Source organism: Dipodomys ordii, unplaced genomic scaffold, assembly GCF_000151885.1.
Source record: "Dipodomys ordii isolate 6190 unplaced genomic scaffold, Dord_2.0 Scaffold33, whole genome shotgun sequence".
Lineage (NCBI taxonomy): Eukaryota > Metazoa > Chordata > Mammalia > Rodentia > Heteromyidae > Dipodomys > Dipodomys ordii.
The window spans coordinates 7,047,507-7,068,638 of NW_012267249.1; the positions used below are offsets into that span (position 1 = coordinate 7,047,507).

General features: G+C 40.3%; 1 protein-coding gene and 1 pseudogene across 2 annotated transcripts in view; both read left to right on the forward strand.

Annotated features, from left to right (window-relative positions):
• Window positions 1-21,132, forward strand: part of Mast2 (microtubule associated serine/threonine kinase 2) — a 133,422-nt gene that overhangs the window by 32,902 nt on the left and 79,388 nt on the right. Inside the window, exon 4 of one of the 2 annotated variants that reach the window (XM_013016941.1) lies at window positions 14,962-14,993. In XM_013016941.1, the coding sequence (XP_012872395.1) occupies window positions 14,962-14,993 (32 nt within the window). The remainder of the gene's footprint in view (window positions 1-14,961; window positions 14,994-21,132) is intronic. The other variant, XM_013016942.1, reaches the window with a different exon arrangement.
• LOC105986015 lies at window positions 1,544-10,091 on the forward strand (annotated as a pseudogene).

Here is a 21,132-nt window from a genome sequence, read left to right on the forward strand (position 1 = left end):
CTTATGTGGTGCTGAGGAATTGAACCCAGGGCCTCATGCATGCACTCTACCACTGAGCCACCTTCCCAGCTCCTTGCATAGTATTTGTAGTCTTGATTTTCCTTTCCCCTCTCTGGTACTCCTTTTCAGTATCCTTCAGTAATTTCAAATATTATCTTAATATTAAAAATTTATCTTAGAATGTAAAATGTATTTGAATTTAAAGAATAAAATATGAGGCTTTAAAGAATCCAGGTTGTAGCTGGGTACTGGTGACTCACACCTGTAATATTACTTAGGAGGCTGAGATCTGAGGATTGCAGTTCAAAGCCAGCCTGGCCAGGAAAGCTCGTGAGACTCTTATCTCCAATTAACCACCAGAAAACTGGAAGTGGTGCTATGGCTCAAGTGGTAGAGTACTAGCTTTAGCTGAAGAGCTCAAGGACAACGCCTAAGCCCAGAGTTCAAGGCTCACGACTGACCAAAATAATAATAATAATAATAATAATACTGGTTGTGGCAGGGAATTTTGGGCAGGATGCCCCACTTCCCTATCAGAGATACTCAAAAAAGTTTAAACTTTATAAGGTAGATGGTTGTATTCCTGCTTAAACCACAAAGGATTCGAGGTTGAGAAGGATGAAATGTGCTCTGAAAACTGCATCGTTCTTTCTGATTGGAACGCTAAGTGACAGATTTTAGAGATCAAATCTATTGTTTCTGTGCAAATAGGATGTTTTGAATGCCAAGGGGAGAAATAATTCCTCCTCCTCCTCCTCCTCCTCTTCCTCCTCCTCCTTATTCCTCCTCCTCCTCCCTCCTTCCTCTTTCTTCCTTCCTCCTTCTTTCTCCTTCTTCCTCCTCCTTCTTCTTCCTCCTCCTTCTTCCTTCTCCTTCTTACTCCTTCTGCCTTCTCTTTCTTCCTCCTTCCTTCCTTCCTTTTCCTTCTCCTCCTCTTCTTTCTTCTCCTCCTCTCCCTCTCTCCTCCTCCCCTTCTCCTCCTCCTTCTTCTTCATTATTGGTAGTAAGGACTAGTTGAAGAGTTTAAAGGTTTTTGGTCCTGAAGCTAAGCTTGAATTCAGGGCTAGGGTTCTGTCCCTAAGCATTTTACTCAAGACTGATGCTTTAGCACTTGAGCCACAGCTCTACATATGGCTTTTTGGTGGTTAATTGAAGAGAAGATTCTTACCCATGGACTTTCCTTGCTTTGAACAGCGATTCTCAGATGACAGCCTCCTGAATAGCTAGGATTACAGGTATGAGCCACTTGCACTCAACTTTAAATGATTTTTTAAAATTATTTTTTTAATGTACACAACACTTTAGGAAAGAAACCCTGTCTTGTCTGAAGGCTAATTCATAACATTAATTTTAGTGACCACTTGGCATCTCCCCCAAATCACTTGCCTTCTCAGTGTAATAAAATGAGGCTTCTTTGATACTCTTGTAGCACTTTGTCATAGTTCTGAGATAGAATTTCTCATACTATGTCACTGTTGTTTATATTTGGCTTCCTCATTGGATTTGAGCTTTTTGGTAAAAGACTTATTCACTTATTAGTAACATGGTCTTTGTAATTTTTATCATCTCCATTTCAGTGATTGGCATAGTAAGTGATCCTTTTTTGCTTGAACTCTGGGCCTGGGCACTGTCCCTGAGCTCTTCACTCAAGGCAAGTACTCTACCACTTGAGCCATAGCGCCACCTCCGGTTTTCTGGTGGCTAATTGGAGATAAAAGTTTCATGGACTTTCTTGCTGGGACTGGCTGGCTGGCTTTGAACTGTGATCTTCAGAACTCAGCCTCCTGAATAGCTAGGATTACAGGTGTGAGCCATCAGGGCTCGGCAGTAAGTGATTCTTTTTTTTTTTGGTTGGTTGTGGGGCCTGAACTCTGGGCCTGGGCGCTGTCCCTTAGCTTTTCAGCTCAAGGCAAGTGCCCTACTTGAGCCACAGTGCCACTTCCGGGTTTTTCTGCTTACGTGGTGCTGAGAAATCGAACCCAGGGCTTCATGCATGCAAGACAAGCACTCTACCACTGAGCCACCTTCCCAGCCCCAGTAAGTGATTCTTGAATTAATAAATGGATTAAAAATTAGAGCCAGGCACCGGGCACTGGTGGCTCACGCCTGTAATCCTAGCTACTCAGGAGGCTGAGATCTGAGGATCTCGGTTCAAAGCCAGCCGGGGCAGGAAAGTCCCTGAGACTCTTATCTCCAATAAACCACTGGAAAACCAGAAGTGGCGCTGTAGCTCAAGTGGTAGAGCTCTCGCCTTGAGCTGAAGAGCTGAGGGACAGTGCCCAGGCCCAGAGTTCAAGCCCCACAAACAACCAAAAAGCTGGAAATGGAGCTGTGGCTCAAGTGATAGAGAAGTTGAGACACACACACGCACGCACACATGCATGTTCACGGAGAGCAAAAAAAGCTCAGGGAGAACACTGAAGGCCCTAAAACTAGCATAAATAAATGTAAAAGAAATTAGAATTATGACTTTTTGATCTGAATAGCTTAGCAGATATACCTTTTTAAATATTTTTACTGATTAGGAACCATTCCTGATTTCCTCTCTGCTGGTACATATTTTTTTTTTTTTGTTTGTTTTTTGGGTCTGGTCGTGGGCCTGAACTCTGGGCCTGGGCGCTGTCCCTCAGCTCTTCAGCTCAAGGCTAGTGCTCTACCATTTGAGCCACAGCGCCGCTTCGCTTATGTGGTGCTGAGGGATCGAACCCAGGGCTTCATGCATACAAAGCAAACGCTCTACCACTGAGCCACCTTCCCTGCCTATAAGTTTTTTTCAATAAGATTATTTGATAAAGAGATCTATGGCTTTAAAAACCTGTGACTTTGCAGACATTAATATACTATATAGCATATCCTATGCAAATCAGCTGTCTGTTCATGTGATCTGTTTGTTTTCCCCAGAGACATAATCCAGCCATTAGTTATTTAAAGTAGCACATGGAAAAAGGAGTCCAGGGGGATGTGGATTTATTAGTTTTCACAATAAAAGACCACACTGGTTGTGCTAAGGATTAGAAAATTTCTGCTGAATGAGAGGGAGATGTATCTTGCTTTCTGAGGTATTTTCAGTAACATGAATAGCTCTTGAAACTAGTCAGAGGTATGTAAGAGGATTAAAAAAATCTTGTTAATAGACTTTCCTCCAAGCCTCAGACTGTTAGCTGCAGCTATTATAATCCTGCAGCTATCATAATGATAAGAAAGGCAATTTTTCTTCCTTGTGGGCTGTAGACTGAGTCTGTCTTATAGTTACTAATTTTTTACTTCTTAGGGAATATGGAAGGCAGATTCAGAGCGCTTTGTATGTAACTTTATCTGTCAAAATAAGAAAATTGGGTTAATATTTCCTAAAACCCTTTAGAGACAATTTTTGCAGCATGTCTTATAATTTGCCTTAATAACAGTTTTTCTTTGATTTATTAGAGAGGTCATTGACTTTTCTCAATTTTCCTTTGTGTTTACTAGGATTCTGGCAATTAGTATAAAACTGGAAAAATTAAGTGTTGCTTATGGATCGTTACATACAGAATCATATTGTGAAAGCCAAACTTTTACTCTTTAAAAAAGTATATATTTTAAGCCATAAATTGAGAAACATGTTTAAACTTGAGTTGAGTCCTATTTTTAAAATGGCAGCCTAGAGACTAAAGAAGCAGTTATGAGTCTAATAAAGCTTGAATGAGATGAGTCTTTTGTGTGCTGTGCCCTTTTAGAAGTCTGGAGGAATAGGGAGTGTTTCTTGTGACAGCACTGCCGGGGATGAATAGAGATGAGTGGATTCGTGCATGCTCAGAACTCACAACACATGTACTAGCCCCCTCCAAGGACATAAAAGAGCAGTGAAACTGACCTTAGCAGTGATCGGTGCTACTGAAAAAAGAGGCTTTTGGGATTGCTCAAGAATTGAAGACCAGCGTATCTAGCGATAAAGAAACAAAAGAGCCTGTGACAGTATGGAAAGTATCTGACATTTGCTTTGTCTATACAAAGGATGAAAGGAATTTTGCCGATTTAGTGAAAATAATAACTGATTTTATATTGGTTTGAACCTAGAGACAGGCATAAAATAAGTAATTTTTTTATTTCTGAAATGTTTTTTTTTAAATGTGTGTGAAATGGTTTTGTTTTGGGAAAGAAAAACATGACATGGATTTTACAAGCTTAGTAGCTGCAGGTGGAGATTGTTGTTTTGTTTGCCAAACCATAATAAGCAGTGAAGATAGGATATCAAAGATTAAAATTATGTTTTTCTGTAACCTTTGTTTTTTTCTTGATATTACAGATAATTTCAACTCATGGTATAAGTATGGAGAATAAAAACAAATAATAAAGTATTTCTCCTATTTTGTATGTAATTCTGGTGAGATCTTTGTGTATCTCCTGTGAGGAAAGATCTTGGTATAAGGCAGTGATTGTGTTGTTATGCCTGCCTGTCTTCCTGCATGGTTTAGTGGAGCAGTGGGTTAGTGGGCAGAGTTTGGTATGCTGAATGAATCTTATGCTTCTTTATTCACCAGTAAGTAAGCACTAGTTGTTAACTGTTTTGGTAGTAGCTTTTTTATTTTTTGCTTTCTTTCTTTCTTTTCTTTTCTTTTCTTTTTTTTTTTTGTTGGTCGTGGGGCTTGAACTCTGTCCCTGTGCTCTTCTGCTCAAGGCAAACGCTCTACCGCTTAAGCTATAATGCCACTTCCGGTTTTCTAGTTTATTAGAGATAAGAGTCTCATAGACTTTCCTGCCTGGGCTGGCTTTGAACCGTGATCCTCAGATCTTAGCCTCCTGAGTAGCTAGGATTAGAGGCATGAGCCACTGGCACCCAGTTTTTTGTTTTTTCTTTTGACTGTTATCTGCTATGGATAATTCCAGTATCCTAGGAAGGAGAGGGTTACAGGTGAGTAAAAAAAAAAGTATTTTTACAAATCACCTTCCTTTAGTGTCCTTTGCAAACTTACTGAATAGATGGTTGCAGTTTTATTTAATTCATTTGAATCAGGAGGACTTGTAGAATACTATTACTTTTCTCTTTATTCTATCAGTAATACTTAAGGAATTTATTTAAGCTATCACTATTTTGTTTCTTTTTCTCTTTTGTTTTGAGATGGTAGTCTTGCTTTGTTGTCAAAACTTCTGGGTTTGCATGATCTTCCCAAGTACAGTGCCTTGGATCTGTAGGCATGCACTATCACACTTATCTTAGATCTTTCTACTTTGATAGAAAAATGCTGTCTGGGCTCACTTGTATTAAGTGAGTGGATCAATTAAATCGGACCTAAGTAAGATACAAACCTAATTTGGACTCTAGGTATTACTGCTGATAGATTGTTTACAATAAACAGATCCTTTTTCTAACCACCCTATCATAAAGTCACCTATATATGTAGCATTTGATAGAACTTTTCTGAATTACTACTTTGATGTATATTACTGCTATGTGATGTATAATCATTCATATTTATATGTCATATGTCATCATCTTAAATCTCAGGATTTTTTGGCAAGTGAAGAGGTAAGTAAGGTGTAACAAAGAGGGGAGGGGAAGTAAACTGATAGATAACTTTTTTTTTTTTTTTTTTGCCAGTCATTGGCCTTGAACTCTGGGCTTGGGCAATGTCCTTGAGCTTCTTTTGCTCAAGGCTAGCACTCTACTATTTGAGCCACAGTTCCACTTCTGGCTTTTTCTGTGTATATGGTACTGAAGAATTGAACCCAGGGCTTCATGCATGCTAGGCAACCACTCTACCACTAAGCCACATTCCCAGTCCTTAACTGAGTTTTAATGGTGGAGGCACTTAGCACTAAAACATCACTAATGTTCTTTTAAATGTAGTGGTTGTTTTGTAAATTATGTCAGTCTGCCTTAGTTTTACTTGTAAATAAGAAGCCAACTCATCAGTATTTTTGAGAATTGATACAATGAAGGTTTCACTATAAAACACTAGCTAGTCAGCCAGTCTGTGAATGTCTATTAATGAAATGTAACTATTTTTCTTGTTTTGTTTTTTTTTCTCCCTCCTTTCCTCCCTCCTTCCCTCCTACCCTCTTTTTTTTTATTTAATTTTATTTTATTTGTGAACATATTGTACAGAGGGGTTACAATTGCATGGGCAGGATAATGCGTACATTTCTTACCAAGCATTGCAGCCTCCTCCTTTGTTTACCCTTCCCATCCCTTCCCAGCCTCCCCCCCCTCCTACCCTCTTTTCCTCCTTCCCTCCTTGCCTGTCTGTCTGTCTGTCGTGGGGCTTGAACTCAGGGCCTAGGCACTGTCTCTGAGCAGTTTTGCTCAAGGCTCATGCTCTACCACTTTGAGCCAGAGCGCCACTTCCAGTTTTGGGGTGGTTAATTGGAGATAAGAGTCTCATGAACTTTCCAGCCCAGGCTGGCTTAGAACCATGAGCATCATATCTCAGCCTCCTTGGTAGCTAGGATTACAGAAGTGAGCTACCAGCACCTAGCTTCTCAAAATTCCTTTCCTTCCCTTTCCCGGTCCCCTTCCCCTTTCCTTTCTTCTTTTCCCATTCCTGGGGGCTTGAACTCAGGGCCTGGGGACTATCCTGAACTTCTTTTGCTCAAGGCTAATACTCTACCACTTGAGCCATGGCACCACTTCTGGCTTTTTCTGTTTATGTAGTACTGAAGAATCAAACTCAGGGCTTCATGTATGCTAGGCAAGAACTGTACCACTAAGCTACATTCCAAGCCCCTTTCCTTTTTTTGTACAAAGTACTTAGAGTCTTTAATTACAATGAATGAACTGGGGCTGGGAAGGTGGCTCTGTGGTAGAGTGCTTGCCTTGCATGCATGAAGCCCTGGGTTTGATTCCTCAACACCACCTGAAGCAGAAAAAGCTGGAAGTGGCACTGTGGCTCAAGTGGTAGAGTGCTAGCCTTGAGCTGAGAAGCTGAGGGACAGCTCTAAGCCACAGCACCATTTCCAGTTCTCTAGTGGTTTATTGGAGATAAGAGTCTCATGGACTTACCTGCATGGGCTGGCTTTGAACCATGATCCTCAGATCTCAACCTCCTGAGTAGCTAGGATTACAGGTGTGAGCCACTGGCGCCCGGCTAAAAGTTGTATTCTTGAGTAAAAACTATCAGGGTTTTTAGCAGAATGATGTGATCTGACTTATCTTTAAAAAGGATCCTTTGTTAGTGCTCATAATCCTAGCTACTCAGGAGTCTGAGATCTGATGGATAACGGTTTAAAACCAGCCAGGGGAAGGAAAATCCATGAGACTCTCTAATCAGCTATCAAAAAGCTGGGAGTAGCTTTTCCTTTGTTGCTACCCAGTTCCTGGATACAGCTGAGAGGTTACTGGTTTCAGAGGCCTCAAGGTCTCCAGGTGCTCAATGATTACCTTGCAGACAAGAGTTACATCCAGGGGTATGTGCTATTGCAAGCAGACGTGGCAGTTTTTGAAGTAGTCTCTGGCCCACTGCCTGCTGATTTGTGTCTTGCCCTGCACTGGTATAATCCTATTGGGTCCTTAAATATTAATGTCATACTCATAATCAGACTGTGAGGGTATTGACCAAATTTCAGTAGTTGCACTTGAAAAGTTATTTTAGCTCAAGCCTTCTATAATCTTAACTACTTGAATTAGGTGCTTCTATGAGGATCTTTTGGCTCTTGAGATTTTATTTAGATTTAGATTAGATTTCTCAGTTATAGTGGGGGCTGGGAAGGTGGCTCAGTGGTAGAGCGCTTGCCTTGCATGCCTGAAGCCCTGGGTTCGATTCCTCAGCACCACATAAGCAAAAAGAAAAAAGCCAGAAGTGGCGCTGTGGCTCAAATGGTAGAGCGCTAGCTTTGAGCTAAAGAGCTGAGGGACAGCGCCCAGGCCCAGAGTTCAGGCCCCACAACCGGACCCCCCCCCCAAAAAAAAAGAAGAAGAAGAAGAAGAAAAAAAAAGAATGGAAGTGGCGCTGTAGCTCAAGTGGTAGAGGGCTGGCCTTGAGTTGAAGAGCTGAGGGACCACACCCAGGCCCTGAGTTCAAGCCCCACGACCGACAAAAAAAAAAAAAAAAAAACTATATAGAGCACTCTTAGTTATAGTATAAAATAGAGAAACTAACTGTAGTAAGTATGAATACTAAATTTAAAGTAAGGAATATGCTTAAATACAACTGATTAGTGGTTTACTGATCCAGCATGTTTAATGCTCCCATTGGGAAAATAATTGGTCCTTATTATTTTTGCTGGTTGTAAAAGAATCATAAAAGTGTTTTCCTTGTTTAGTAGTTAAACATAGAACTTAGGTATTATAGGTCACTTTTTGGAATGTTTTTGTATTGAAACCTAATAAAACTTTTAACATGTAAAAAAATATTAATGACAGCATCCTTGAACATATCCAAATGTGCAGTGCCTGGCTACTTTGGCATCTTGCTTTGTGGGGCTCTCACCATTCAAACATAACAGATTTGGTAGAATATTGTTAGGTTGAGTCTTGCTTACCTTCATACAGTCATCTTGGTATGAATCCAGGGGTTGTAGGATATGTTTTTTGTTTTGTTGTTTGTTTGTTTTTTCCCTTCCTGCTCCCGCACCTCCATTTTCAAATGGTTTGTAGCTGATGTTCACTAAAAGACTGAGTACCCAGAACTGTCCCACTGATAGAAGGAACTCCTATCTAAGAAAGTGCATTTCTTTACAGGGCTGTGTCATACCATCCTTTGGCCCTCTGCTGGAAAAGTAGAATCAAGTCTCAATAATGCCTTTTTAATCTATAATACCCTCTAGTGTTATAGATGTAGCACAGTACTATATCATCCGTCTGTGAATATAAATACCTTGTGCTTTATGATACGTAGTAGTGACTGTGCTTTATCAGAGCTGTTTTTAATGATGTTACTCAAGAATGTTTTCTTTCCAGATGATAATTGAGAAGTTAATAAAAAAAATGGTGCCAGGTACCACAACAGTAGCAGAACTTCTCATTTTTCTGGGGTTTTGTTTTTTAATCTTTTTTTTTTTTTTGCCAGTCGTGGGGCCTGAAACTCTGGGTCTGGGCGCTGTCCCTCAGCTCTTCAGCTCAAGGCTAGCACTCTACCACTGGAGCTACAGCGCCACCTCTGGCTTTTTCTGTTTATGTGGTGCTGAGGAATCGAACCCAGGGCCTCATGCTTGCAAGGCATGCACTCTACCGCTGAGCTACCTTCCCAGCCCCATTAATCTTTTTTTTTTCTTTTTATTAATGGATGTGCTGGATGGCTAATTTTGTTCAGATGACTGCAGAACCTGGAGAAGCTGTTGCTGCTATTGATGCATAACATACTGCTATTATTGGTCTTTTTATATAAATATAAATATGTATACATACATATATATAATTTGAATTTTTGGAAACTTTAGCTGTGCTGTCAACTTTGGAAAAAATATCCCAGTTTACCGTGTTTAGTTGGCATTGTACAGAAATTAATATCTATATTGGTCTGGAAATGTTATACCTATTTTTTTCCATTTGTACAGGGGTAATCTCATTGTATTAAATATGTAAGATCTTATCTATGTGGGTTTGAGTACAGAAGCCAGTAAGTATTCTTTAAATAATGAAAAAAAATATTGGGTCCTATGAAAAGGAAAAGGGTAGCTTGCCAGGAGTGAAGAAATCTTTTGGCAAGTATAGCCCTGCCATTGTAGAAGACATCACTGGAAGCAGAGCTGTGGATAGTAAAGATAATGATGACATTGACCTCTTTGGGTGTGATAAGAAGGAAGAAAGTGAAGAAGCAAAGAAGCTGAGGGAAGAACATCTTGCACAGTAGGAGTCAAGGAAGGCCAAAAATACAGTGCTTGTTGCCAAGTCTTCTGTCTTACTAGATGTGAAGCCTTGGGTTGATGAGACAGATATGGCAAAATTAGAGGAGTGCATCCAAAGCATTCAAGAAGATCGCTTGGTCTGGGGGTCCTCTAAACTGGTTCTAGTGGGATGTAGAGTTAAGAAACTTTAAATACAATGTGTAGTAGGAGATGATAAAGTAGGAACAGACATGCTAGAGGAACAGATCACTGCTTTTGAGGACTATGTACAGTCCACGGATGTGGCTGCTTTTTTAACAAGATCTAAAATCACCTCAGAGCATTACATTTAAATAAAAGTTTGAAAGATTAAAACAAAAAGGGAAAGCTGGAAATGGAGCTGTGCCTCAACTGGTAGAGTGTTAGCCTTGAGCATAAAAGCTCAGTAACAGTACCCAGGCCCTGAGTTTAAGCCTCAGCATTGGCACAGGGGAAAAAAAGGATCTTTCTCATACAGGTAGGATGGTATGACCTGTAATCATATCTACTGGAAGAGATGAAAGGATAGTGGTTTCTGGACAAGCCAGCCTCCACCTCAAAAAAAGGAAAAAGTAAATAAACAGCTAAAAACAAAATTAAGGAGACCCTATCTCACCAAACCAGGCTGGTGATTCAATTCTGTAGAATCCCAGCAACTCAAAAGAGGCAGAGGTAGGAGAATTGCTGTTTGAGGGCAGGCTAGGAAAAGGTGTGAGATCCCTAGCACTGTGAAAAAAAAAAAATTCTATGTTGAGAATAGACTATAAAGGGCCAAGAGTAGAGCTAAAATGGGGATACCACTTAAGAGATTTTTAATGGCGTGGAGGAGACTATGGTGGTTTAGATTACAATACAAAATAACAGGTTTTTCATAGCTCCTTTAGCAGTAAAACTTAGTTTGAACTCATCTGGAATTAGAGTTGAACTATACTGAATTATATTTAAGAGTTTTTTTTTATTGTGAAAATACTGTACAAAGGGGTTACAATTACATGGGCAAGATAATGAGTACATTTCTTATAAAGCATTGTAGCCTCCTCCTTTGTTTCTCCTTCCCATCCCTTCCCATCCCTTCCCATCCTACCCCCCCGCCCCCCCCATCCTCCCCGTCCCAACCCCCACCAAAGTTGTAAAGTTCGTTTTCAACATAACGACTTGTACTTCTTTTTTTTGTCGGTCATGGGGCTTGAACTCTGGGCCTGGGCGCTGTCCCTCAGCTCTTCAGCTCAAGGCAAGCACTCTACCACTTGAGCTACAGCGCCACTTCTGGTTTTCTGGTGGTTTATTGGAGATAGGAGTCTCACGGTCTCTCCTGCCCGGGCTGGCTTTGAACCACGATCCTCAGATCTCAGCCTCCTGAGTAGCTAGGATTACAGGCGTGAGCCACCAGCGCCTGGCTTTTTGACTTGTACTTCTTATACTTAAGAGTTTTATAACATTTGTTGTAACTAGCATACATTTTTCCCCAGAAGTTTTAATGTATTTTTCTTACTTTGTTGCTGTCTCAGTTCTTGGTATTAGTGTTACATACACACACACAATCACTTCAATAACACCCCCCAAAATTTTTTTAATTTCTGAAATAATGACTGGATCCAGGGTTTTTGTTACAGAAATTAGAAGTATATGGCTGTGGAGATAGGGAGATATGGTTGGATTCTGGATGTATTTAATTAATTTTGTTGGTCATGGGGATTGAACTCATGATCCCTGAGCTCATTTTGCTTAAGTCAAGTTCTCTACCACTTTGAGGCACAGTGCAACTTCCAGTTATTGAGTGATTAATTGGAGGTAAAGTCTCATAGGGATTTTTCTGCCTGGGCTGGCTTCGCCATGTTCTCAAATCTCAGCCTCCTGAGTGGATAGGATTACAGGCATGAGCCACTGGGGCCCAGCTCTGGATCTGTTTTATTTTTATTTATTTATTTATTTTTGGGTCCGGTCGTGGGGCCTGAACTCTGGGCCTGGGCACTGTCCTTCAGCTTTTCAGCTCAAGGCTAGTGCTCTACCACTTGAGCCACAACGCCACTTCCGGCTTTTTTCTTTTTGCTTATGTGGTGCTGAGGAATTGAACACAGGGCCTCACGCGAGCAAGGCAAGCATTCTACCACTGAACCAACTTCCCAGCCCTGGATCTATTTTAAACTTAAATATATTTAAGAATTATTGATGGGAGCAGAGCACAGGTGGCTCATGCCACCTGCTGAGTTCTGAGAATTGAGGTTTGAAGCCAGCCTGAGTAGGAAAGTCCTTGAGACTCTTTCTTTTGTTTGCTTTTTTGTTTTGTTTATTTATTTGTTTGTTTGTTTTTTGGTCGGTCGTGGGGCTTGAACTCTGGGCCTGGGTGCGGTCCCTCAGCTCTTAAGCTCAAGGTGAGCGCTCTACCACTTGAGCTACAGCGCCACTTCCAGTTTTCTGGTGGTTTATTGGAGATAGGAAGTCTCACGGTCTCTCCTGCCCGGGCTGGCTTTGAACCGTGATCCTCAGATCTCAGCCTCCTAAGTAGCTGGGATTACAGGCATGAGCCACCAGCGTCCAGCTTCCTTGAGACTCTTATCTCCAATTGACCACCAAATAGAGCCCGAAAAATGGAGCTGTGGCTCAAGTGGTAGAGTGCTAGACTTGACTCGGGGGAGGGGTGGGTGGGTGGTGGAAGATCAGGGATGGTGCCCAGGCCTTAAGTTCAAGTTCTAGGACTGACACATGTACACCCACCCCCCCACACCCCCCCCCACACATACACACATGAAAAAAAAAAGAATTACTGATGAGCAGGATGTGGGGTATATAAAAAAGAGGAATCAAGTGTCCAGAGTTTTGGTCTGATCAATCAGGATAGAGTTACCATCATCTGAGATAGAGAAAGGCTGTGGATAAAGAGTTATTTTTCATATAAATAGTAGTTCATTTTTTGTACATGTTGGCCTTGAGGTATTCAGTACCAGTTAGCTTTTAAGTATGTGAAATGTGAGTGGTAGGTCTGAGAAAGAAAACACTTTCAAAACTTTCAAAACTCTCAAGTGGATGGTAAGTTGGCACAGTGGTTTTGGGATCAGTTAGAAATGCTGATATTTTATTAATTCCAAAAAGTATAAGAATGCATATAGGAGTATTATTTTTGATAGAGGAGAAAAACAACAAAGAAAAATTAAATCTCCATTTATTGCAGGATGAATAAATTTAAAAAATATTGGTACGTTTATAGACTAGACTACTTACTGTCTAAAGACTAATGAACTAAAGTATGTATTCACATGATGAATGTACCAGTGTCTATAGTGTTGTCTAATGTCAGTAATAACATATGAATACCTATGAAATCATGTGCATGTAATTTTAAAACATGTAAAATAATATTAATAAGTATTTACATATAAATAATGGAAGGTACATAAAAATTAAGAATTGTTTTTACTAACTTTAGTTATACAGAGAGGAGTTTCACACATGTTTATGTAAAGAATCATTTTTAACAAAGGACTGATGAGAATTAGAACTGTACATACTGAGTGAAAGTCACAGGGGCCCCAAATATTACTTTAAGGGTTTCTCATGCCAGTAGTGAAAGTATTCTTTTTGTTATATATTTTCTGTACTTTTTACTTGTCTCAGATATTTTCTGATTAGTCCTTCCCCCAGTCCCATATATTTTTTTAAAATTTCCTAGCTCTAAGGATGTGAATCCCCTAAATTAATTAGCAATTAAAGGCTAGTTCAAGGTGGCTCAGTGGTAGAGTGCTTGCCTTGCATGCCTGAGGCCCTGGGTTTCTTCAGCACCACATAAGCAAAAAGAAAAAAAAAAAGCCAGAAGTGGTGTTGTGGCTCAAATGGTAGAGCACTAGCCTTGAGCTGAAGAGCTGAGGGACAGCGCCCAGGCCCAGAGTTCAGGCCCCACGACCGGACCCAAAAAATAAATAAATAAATAAAATAAAGGCTAGTTCAAGGAGTGTCTAGGATCTACTGGGGTGATGGTTCCATCTAGTGGGAGAAATACTGTAACTATTTTATGAGTCATTCTTTTCAGAAGGAAGAATAAAGAAATAATCTTTTTTGTTGTTTATTTTTATTTTGTTGGTTGTGGGGCTTGAACTCTGAGCTTGAGCGCTGTCCCCTCAGCTCTTCAGCTTAAGGCTAGTGCTCTACCACTTGAGCCACAGTGTCACTTCTGATTTTTCTGAGTGGTTTCTGAGTTGAGATAAATCTCTCAGACATTCCTGCCCTGGCTGACTTTGAACCATGATCCTCAGCCTCAGCCTCCTGAGTAGCTAGGATTACAGGTGTGAATCACAGGTGCCAGGCTTGTTTATTTTTTTGTGCCAGTCCTGGGGTTGGAACTCAGGGCTTGGGTGCTGCCCAAGTTTTTTGCTGAAGGCTAGTGTTCTACTACTTGAAATACAGCTTTTTGGGTAGTTAATTAGGGATAAGAGTCTCACAGGTTGCAGGGCACAAGTGGCTCATGCCTGTAATCCTAGCACTCAGGAGGCTTAGATCTGATATCTGGGTTCAAAGCCAGCCTGGGTAGGAAAGTCTGTGAGACTCTTTTTTTTTAAATTTAATTTAATTTTATTTTATTTGTGAACATACTGTACAGAGGGGTTACAATTACATGGGCAGGATAATGCGTACATTTCTTACCAAGCATTGCAGCCTCCTCCTTTGGTTTACCCTTCACATCCCTTCCCAGCCTCCCCCCTCCCCCGTCTGTGAGACTCTTATCTCCAATAAACTACCAGAAAATCAGAAGTGGCACTGTGGCTCAAGTGGTAGAGCACTAGCCTTGAGCTGAAGAGCTGAGGGACAGTGCCCAGGCCCATAGTTCAAGCCCCACAACTGACCCAAAAAACCAAAACAAAAAACAAAAAAACCCCAAACCAAACTAAAATAAAAATCAAGAGTCTCACAGGCTTTCCTACCCTAATGCCTTCGAGTCTTCTTCAGATCTCAGCCTCCTGCGTAGTTATTATTACAGGCATTAAGCCACTAGCATCTAGCAAGAGGTAATCTTGTCGGCTGTTTATTTCTTTAAACATTTAAAGGTAAAGTAAGTTATCATTTAGAGTTAAGTCTTTGTGACTTAAATTGTAAAACAATGCTTTAAATCTTCTAAGCCATTTAAGAATTCTTAGAGAACTCAGATGGGCTCTTAGGTCTTTCTAACTTGGTTGTATTTATTTTGTTTTTCAGAAGGAGTTGAGCCTTCCAAGAAGAGGCAGCTTGTAAGTAGATGATTATTATCATTATGATTATTCTTTAGATGGAGAATCTTTTCTCAGTATCCATTAGAGAAATTCCGTTCAAGAACTTTCTCTATGACTACCATCTGAACCAGAGAAGCCACTGGATTAGATGGTTTCTCTCAGGTCAAAGTCTCCTCTTTATCCTGTCCCTCTCCACCCAAATCTCCTTCTTTGCCTCAATTTTTGCCTAGCATTGAAGTAGCTGCCATTTAAATATCATCACAATCTTATTTTTGTGTTTTGGAATTCACTGAATTTTAGTAGGCTGAAGCTAAAAGCAGATTGAAACTGTGCATGTTTCTGTCCTATAACATGGATACTGGAGAGAGATCATATTTTTCTGACAAGTTGGGGCAAACAAGAGTAGGGAAATTTTATTCTGTCATTTTTTATTGTTTTATTCTGGCATTTTTCCTAGATTTTAACTTTTTATATTTTCTTGGGATACCTTTTTCTCTTTAAAAATCCTTTTGAGGAGTTGGAGGCATGCCTCAGTTGGTAGAGCCAATAAGCAAAAGCCTCAAGTGCCAAATTCAAGTCCCAGTCTTGGGCAAAAATATTATAATAAGAAAGAGTTCTTTTGAATAAGTATTGCTTATTTGGATAATTATAATCATCTGGAATGTTTAAAAGCAGAATTGAGGATTTTTTTTTTTTTTTGGTTGTGGGGCCTGAGCGCTGTCCCTCAGCTCTTCAGCTCAAGGCGAGCGCTTTACCACTGGAGCTACAGTGCCACTTCTTGTTTCTAGTGGTTTATTGGAGAAAAGAGTTTCATGGGCTTTCCTGCCCGGGCTGGCTTTGAACTGAGATCCTCAGATCTCAGCCTCCTGAGTAGCTAGGATTATAGGCATGAGCCACCGGTGCCCGGCTAAAATTGAGGAATTTTGGAGGTGGGGATGCGGGAAGTAGAATACGTACTTATTAAATTAAAATCCCCATGTAAAGGTCCCAAGACAGTATTTTATATACCTGTACCTTACTTACTCTCAGGCCCACACCTGTCATGATTTAATTAAAGGACAAATTTTTGAAATATTTAAGGAAATAAAACTATAATAAAACAATTAGCTTGAATCTTTTCCTTAAGGAAACATGAAATTTTAGAGGACACAATTTCATGTATATTTATTTATTATATATGCTTTGTGTATATATCATATATGAAGTAATTCTACATGTTTTATTGAAATACTATGATTATTTTCTTACACTTTAAAAATTTGTTTTTTAGTCCTGGAGTTCACAGGTGCTCTGCACTGAGCCATGCCACCAGCCTCCCTCCCTTTTTTTTCCTGCCTGACCTAGGTGCTGTCTCTGAGCTCTTTTTGCTCAAGGCAGGTGCTGTACCTCTTGAGACACAGCTCTACTTACACCTCTTTGGTGGTTAATTGGAAATAAGAGTCTCTAGGATTTTTCTACCTAGGTTAGCTTTGAGTAGTGATCCTAAAATCTTAGCCTCCTGCAGAATTAGCCAGTGATGCCCTGTGCCCTTCTTTTTTTTTATACTGATTATTTTCAGATAATCGTACTTCCTGCCCTGATATATACCTGAACTTCAGTCTGTCTTATTTTTGGCTTCCTGTTATAGCAAAATGACTGGCATATACTAATACACTGACCTTTTTCCATTGAGATGAAATTTAGCACACCTTCTCCCCTGCCCCACCTCCCACCCCCCTTGGCTGGCCTGGAATCATAATCATTATCTCAGCCTCCCAAGTAGCTAGGATGACTGACATACAACACCACACTCTGCTATGAATTGAGAAGGGATCTTGCAACCTCTCTGCTTCCTGGAACCTAAATCTCTCTGTTCTCAGCCACCCAAACCAGCTAGGATTATAGGTGCTATTATTAAGCCAGCAGTGGCTTGGTTTGTTTTTTCTTTTTATTAAAGCAGTTAGAAAGATCATTTAATAGGCTGGGAATATGGCTTAGTGCTTGCCTAGCATACATGAAGCCCTGGGTTTTATTCCTTAGTACTACATTAACAAAAAAAGCCAGAGGTGGCAATGTGGCTTAAGTGGTAGAGTGCTCGCCTTGAGCAAAAGAAGCTCAGGAACAGTGTCTAGGCCCTAAGTTCAAACCCCAGGGCTGGCAAAAAACAAACAAAACAGAACAAAGCAAAACAAAAAAAAGAAAGATTTAATATTATTCAGTAGTACTTCATTACTTGAAGGTTTGTTTTTGGGGGCTGCGAAGATGGCTCATTGGTAGAGTGCTTGCCTTGCGTGCACTACATAAGGAGAAAAGCCAGAAATGGCGCTGTGGCTCAAGTGATAGAGTGCTAGCCTTGAGCTGAAAAGCTGAGGGATATAGCGCCCAGGCCCAGAGGTCAGGCCCACGATCAACCAAAAAAAAAAAAAGTATTTTTAAACTATAAATATAATGGATTAAAGTTGGATAAATTCTATTATTTAAAATTTGTGGGTTTTTAAATTTTTTCTTTGTTTTTGCCAGTCCTGGGGCTTAAACTCAGAGCCTGGGCTCTGTCCCTGAGCCTCAATTTGCTCAGGACTAGGACTCTGCCACTTGAGCCACAGCACCACTTCTGGCTTTTTGTTTTAACAGTGAATTTCGTGTCTAGCTTCAGGAATGTCTGAAGTCTATAAGCTGGACGAGGCAAGGGTACTAGTAGGATTCTTAGGGGAATAGTATACTAATAGTTATGTGCAACCGAGAGAGTATAGCTTATCTGTATCATTCAGCAAGTATTTGTAACTTGACTTCTCTACTATTTTTGACATTCTATCTACGTGTGTGTGTGTGTGTGTGTGTGTGTGTGTGTTGCATGTGCGCGCTGCTCCAAAGGCTTGAACTTGGGCCTGGGCTTTGTCTCTGACAGTTGTGCAGATGGATACCCAGAGAGTTAAGCTATTTTAGTATTCTTTGCACATTAAGATAATGGTTCTGATTCTGTGAAGCATCTTTATAGGCAATCTGCAGTCAGTAGAGCTAAAAAAGACTTTAGAAGTGAAAAGAAATTATTCATCAGTGTGTGTGTGTGTGTGTGTGTGTGTGTGTGTGTGTGTGTGTGTGTCTCTCTGTCCTCTAAGAGCCTATGGAAATCGTTATACTTTTGCACTATTAGTCTACCAATTTGATCATGGTCTAGGACACAGATAATGGATGAAAGTAAACATAATGTCTATATTGATAGAGAGCTAACAAGGAAGTAATCCTGAGCTCAAGGATGCAAGGTGTCAAAATTTGCCTCTGTGAAACAGATTCATTGCCATGTACTTTCCCACTCTGATGTGATTTGATATATAGATTATTGTGCTGGATTATGTGCTAAAAAGAGATACCACCTGCTAGATATACCTCATAAATTTTTTGTGAGATGTCAGTGGTACCTGAAAAAGGCTTTAGTTTTTTTGGTGGGACTTTGAAAATTAGGAAACTTTTAGCACCGTGAACTTAGGGTGATAGCGTTGTATTAGATGTAAAAGTGTGTCTTTAAAAATGATGTTCTATAGTAAATGATTTCATGAAAGTTCTTGGTGTATTTTGTGAGAAAACAAGAGTTGTTAGAAGTTAGCAGGGATGTTCCAACAGTCATTAATTTCCTTACAAGAACTATTTTGTTAGGAAATAATCATGTTTGTCAGTGAATTGTAAATATGTGGACACAAAACCTATAAATCCTTGAGAGCTTGTTGTTATTATTGAGAGTAGCTATTGTTATTTTCATATTCCCACATTTATTATCTCTAGACCTTACATACAACTGCAGCTCATTATAATCTGTGTGGGTGTCTCAGGTTTCTCTTCTTCAACATTTATAAAACTGAAGACATTGTCTTTCACAGAAACCGGTTTCTTTATTAGTCTTCAGTTTGCTAACTTCTTCAACATGGGAAGTTTATGGCTCTTGTTGTTTGGTGGTAGTTTGTCCTAAGGAAGCTCTGTTGTTCCTTATGGGTAGTTTCAGTACCTATAAAGATGTTACTGAGCTGGGCACTGGTGACTCACACCTCTTCTGTAATCCTAGCTACTCAGAAGGCTGATATCTGAGGACTGAGATTTGAAGCCAGCCAGAACAGGAAAGTTCGTGAGACTTTTTTTTTTTTAAGTCAGTCATGGGGCTTGAACTCTGGGCCTCAGTGCTATCCCTCAGCGCAGGGCGAGCACTCTAGCACTCTACCACTTGAGCCACAGCGCCACTTCAGGTTTTCTGAGTGGTTTTTTGGAGATAAGAGTCTCATGGAGTTTCCTGCTCAGGCTGGCTTTGAACTCCAATCCACAATCAAAGTGCCACAGTGGTCAGTTTTTGGTAAAGACTTTCTGGCTTGTAAGCAGACATCTTTAACAATGTGCTCACTTGGCTTTCCTTTGGTATGGATGCTGAGGGATGAAAGGTTGGATCTCTCTTCTTATAAATCCACTAGTCTTAACAGGATTAGGACCCCACTCTTAAACTTATTTAGCCGTAATTACTTCCTAAAGGCTTATATTAAAAAAAATGGTCACTTTGGCAATTAATTCTTCAAAATATGGATTTTATGGTAGGTGCAATTTAGTCCAAAGATGGTATGCTCTGTGAGGTCAAGATGGTGGTAGTTAATGGTTAATAAATGATAGTTAATGCTTAATAAATAGTAGACAATCTCTGTCTTTCTAAAATTGCTGTAGTAGGAGAAAAGAATATAGAGTTATAAGTTGTAAAAGTTTTAAATTTGGCTTAACAAACTGTAAAATAAAACATGTTCCAGATACCTCTAGAAATAAAGTTTCATAATAACAAACTTAAAATATTGAAAGGCTATTGATTTTTTAAAAAGACACAAGTTAAGGGGTTGGGAATTTAGTTTAATGGAAGATCAGTAGCTTTAGCAAGTGCAAGTCCCTGAGTTTGGCCCTCAACACTATACACACACACTCATGCACACCCAAACACACATACACACACGAAGCAAAAAAGACACATTAGATGTTATTAACAATAAAAAAGTTTGAGGCAATTCTTGGTTGCATAACCAATTTTTTAAAAAATCATATTCTGCCGGGCACCTGTGGCTCATGCTTGTAATCCTAGCTACTCAGGAGGCTGAGATCTGAGGATCATGGTTCAAGCCAGACCAGGCAGGAAAGTCAATAAACCACTAGAAAACAGGAAAGTGGCCCTGTGGCTCAAGCGGTAGAATGCTTGCCTTGAGCTGAAGAGCTGAGGGCCAGCACCCAAGCCCAGAGTTAAAGCTCCACAACCACCACCAACAACAACAAAATTATATTCTGGTAAAAATGAGTGGACTCGTAGCTTGGGTGTGGCGATGCATACATGTAATCCCATGACTTGGGAAGGTTGAGGTATGAGAATCATTAGTTTGAGGCCAGCTTGAGCTGTACAGTGAGTCAGTCTCCCTCTGTCCCTCCCTTCCTCTCTCTTCTGGGTTGGAGGAGGATCAGTGACAATCAGATGTGATTTTTGGGGGGGCGGGGCGTACTAAGTAAGGCTTGCTAAACGAGTGTTCTACCACTTGAGCCACACTTCCAGGCCTGCTTTTGTTGATTATTTTGGAGCTGGAACCTAGCAACTTTCTCAGACTCCTGAGTAGCTAGGATTATAGGTGTGAGCTGCTAACACCTGGCCCAGATATGATTATGTTTCATTTTACAAGAGGAAGGCTGCCAACTTAAGAGTTATAAATATCTTAAGACAAATAATATATTTCCTGATACATCTCAAGAATAGGTGCTGAAACAGTATTTCAAACAGATAATTCTTCCTTAGTTCATTCAATATTCCTCTGTATTAATTCTCACTTCCCTAGACTGTAGGTTCACAATTTGCATCTTGACCGGAAAGAGCTCTGGAAATTCTGACTCAGTCCACTGGAATGGTCTGGAAGCTCTCCACTTATCCAAGCAATGCCATTGGGAATGTGTGTGCAAGAATCTGTTCTTTGAGATGTCAGTAGTTTTAAATACCCGCTGAAGCCCTTTTCTATGGAGCTTTGAGACAGTTTCTTTGTTGAAAACACATTCTAAGCCAGGTGCCAGTGGCTCACGCCTGTAATCCTAGCTACTCAGGAAGCTGAGATCTGAGGATCACAGTTCAAAGCCAGCCAGGGCAGGAAAGTTCATGAGCCGCTCATCTCCAATAACCCGTGTCCCC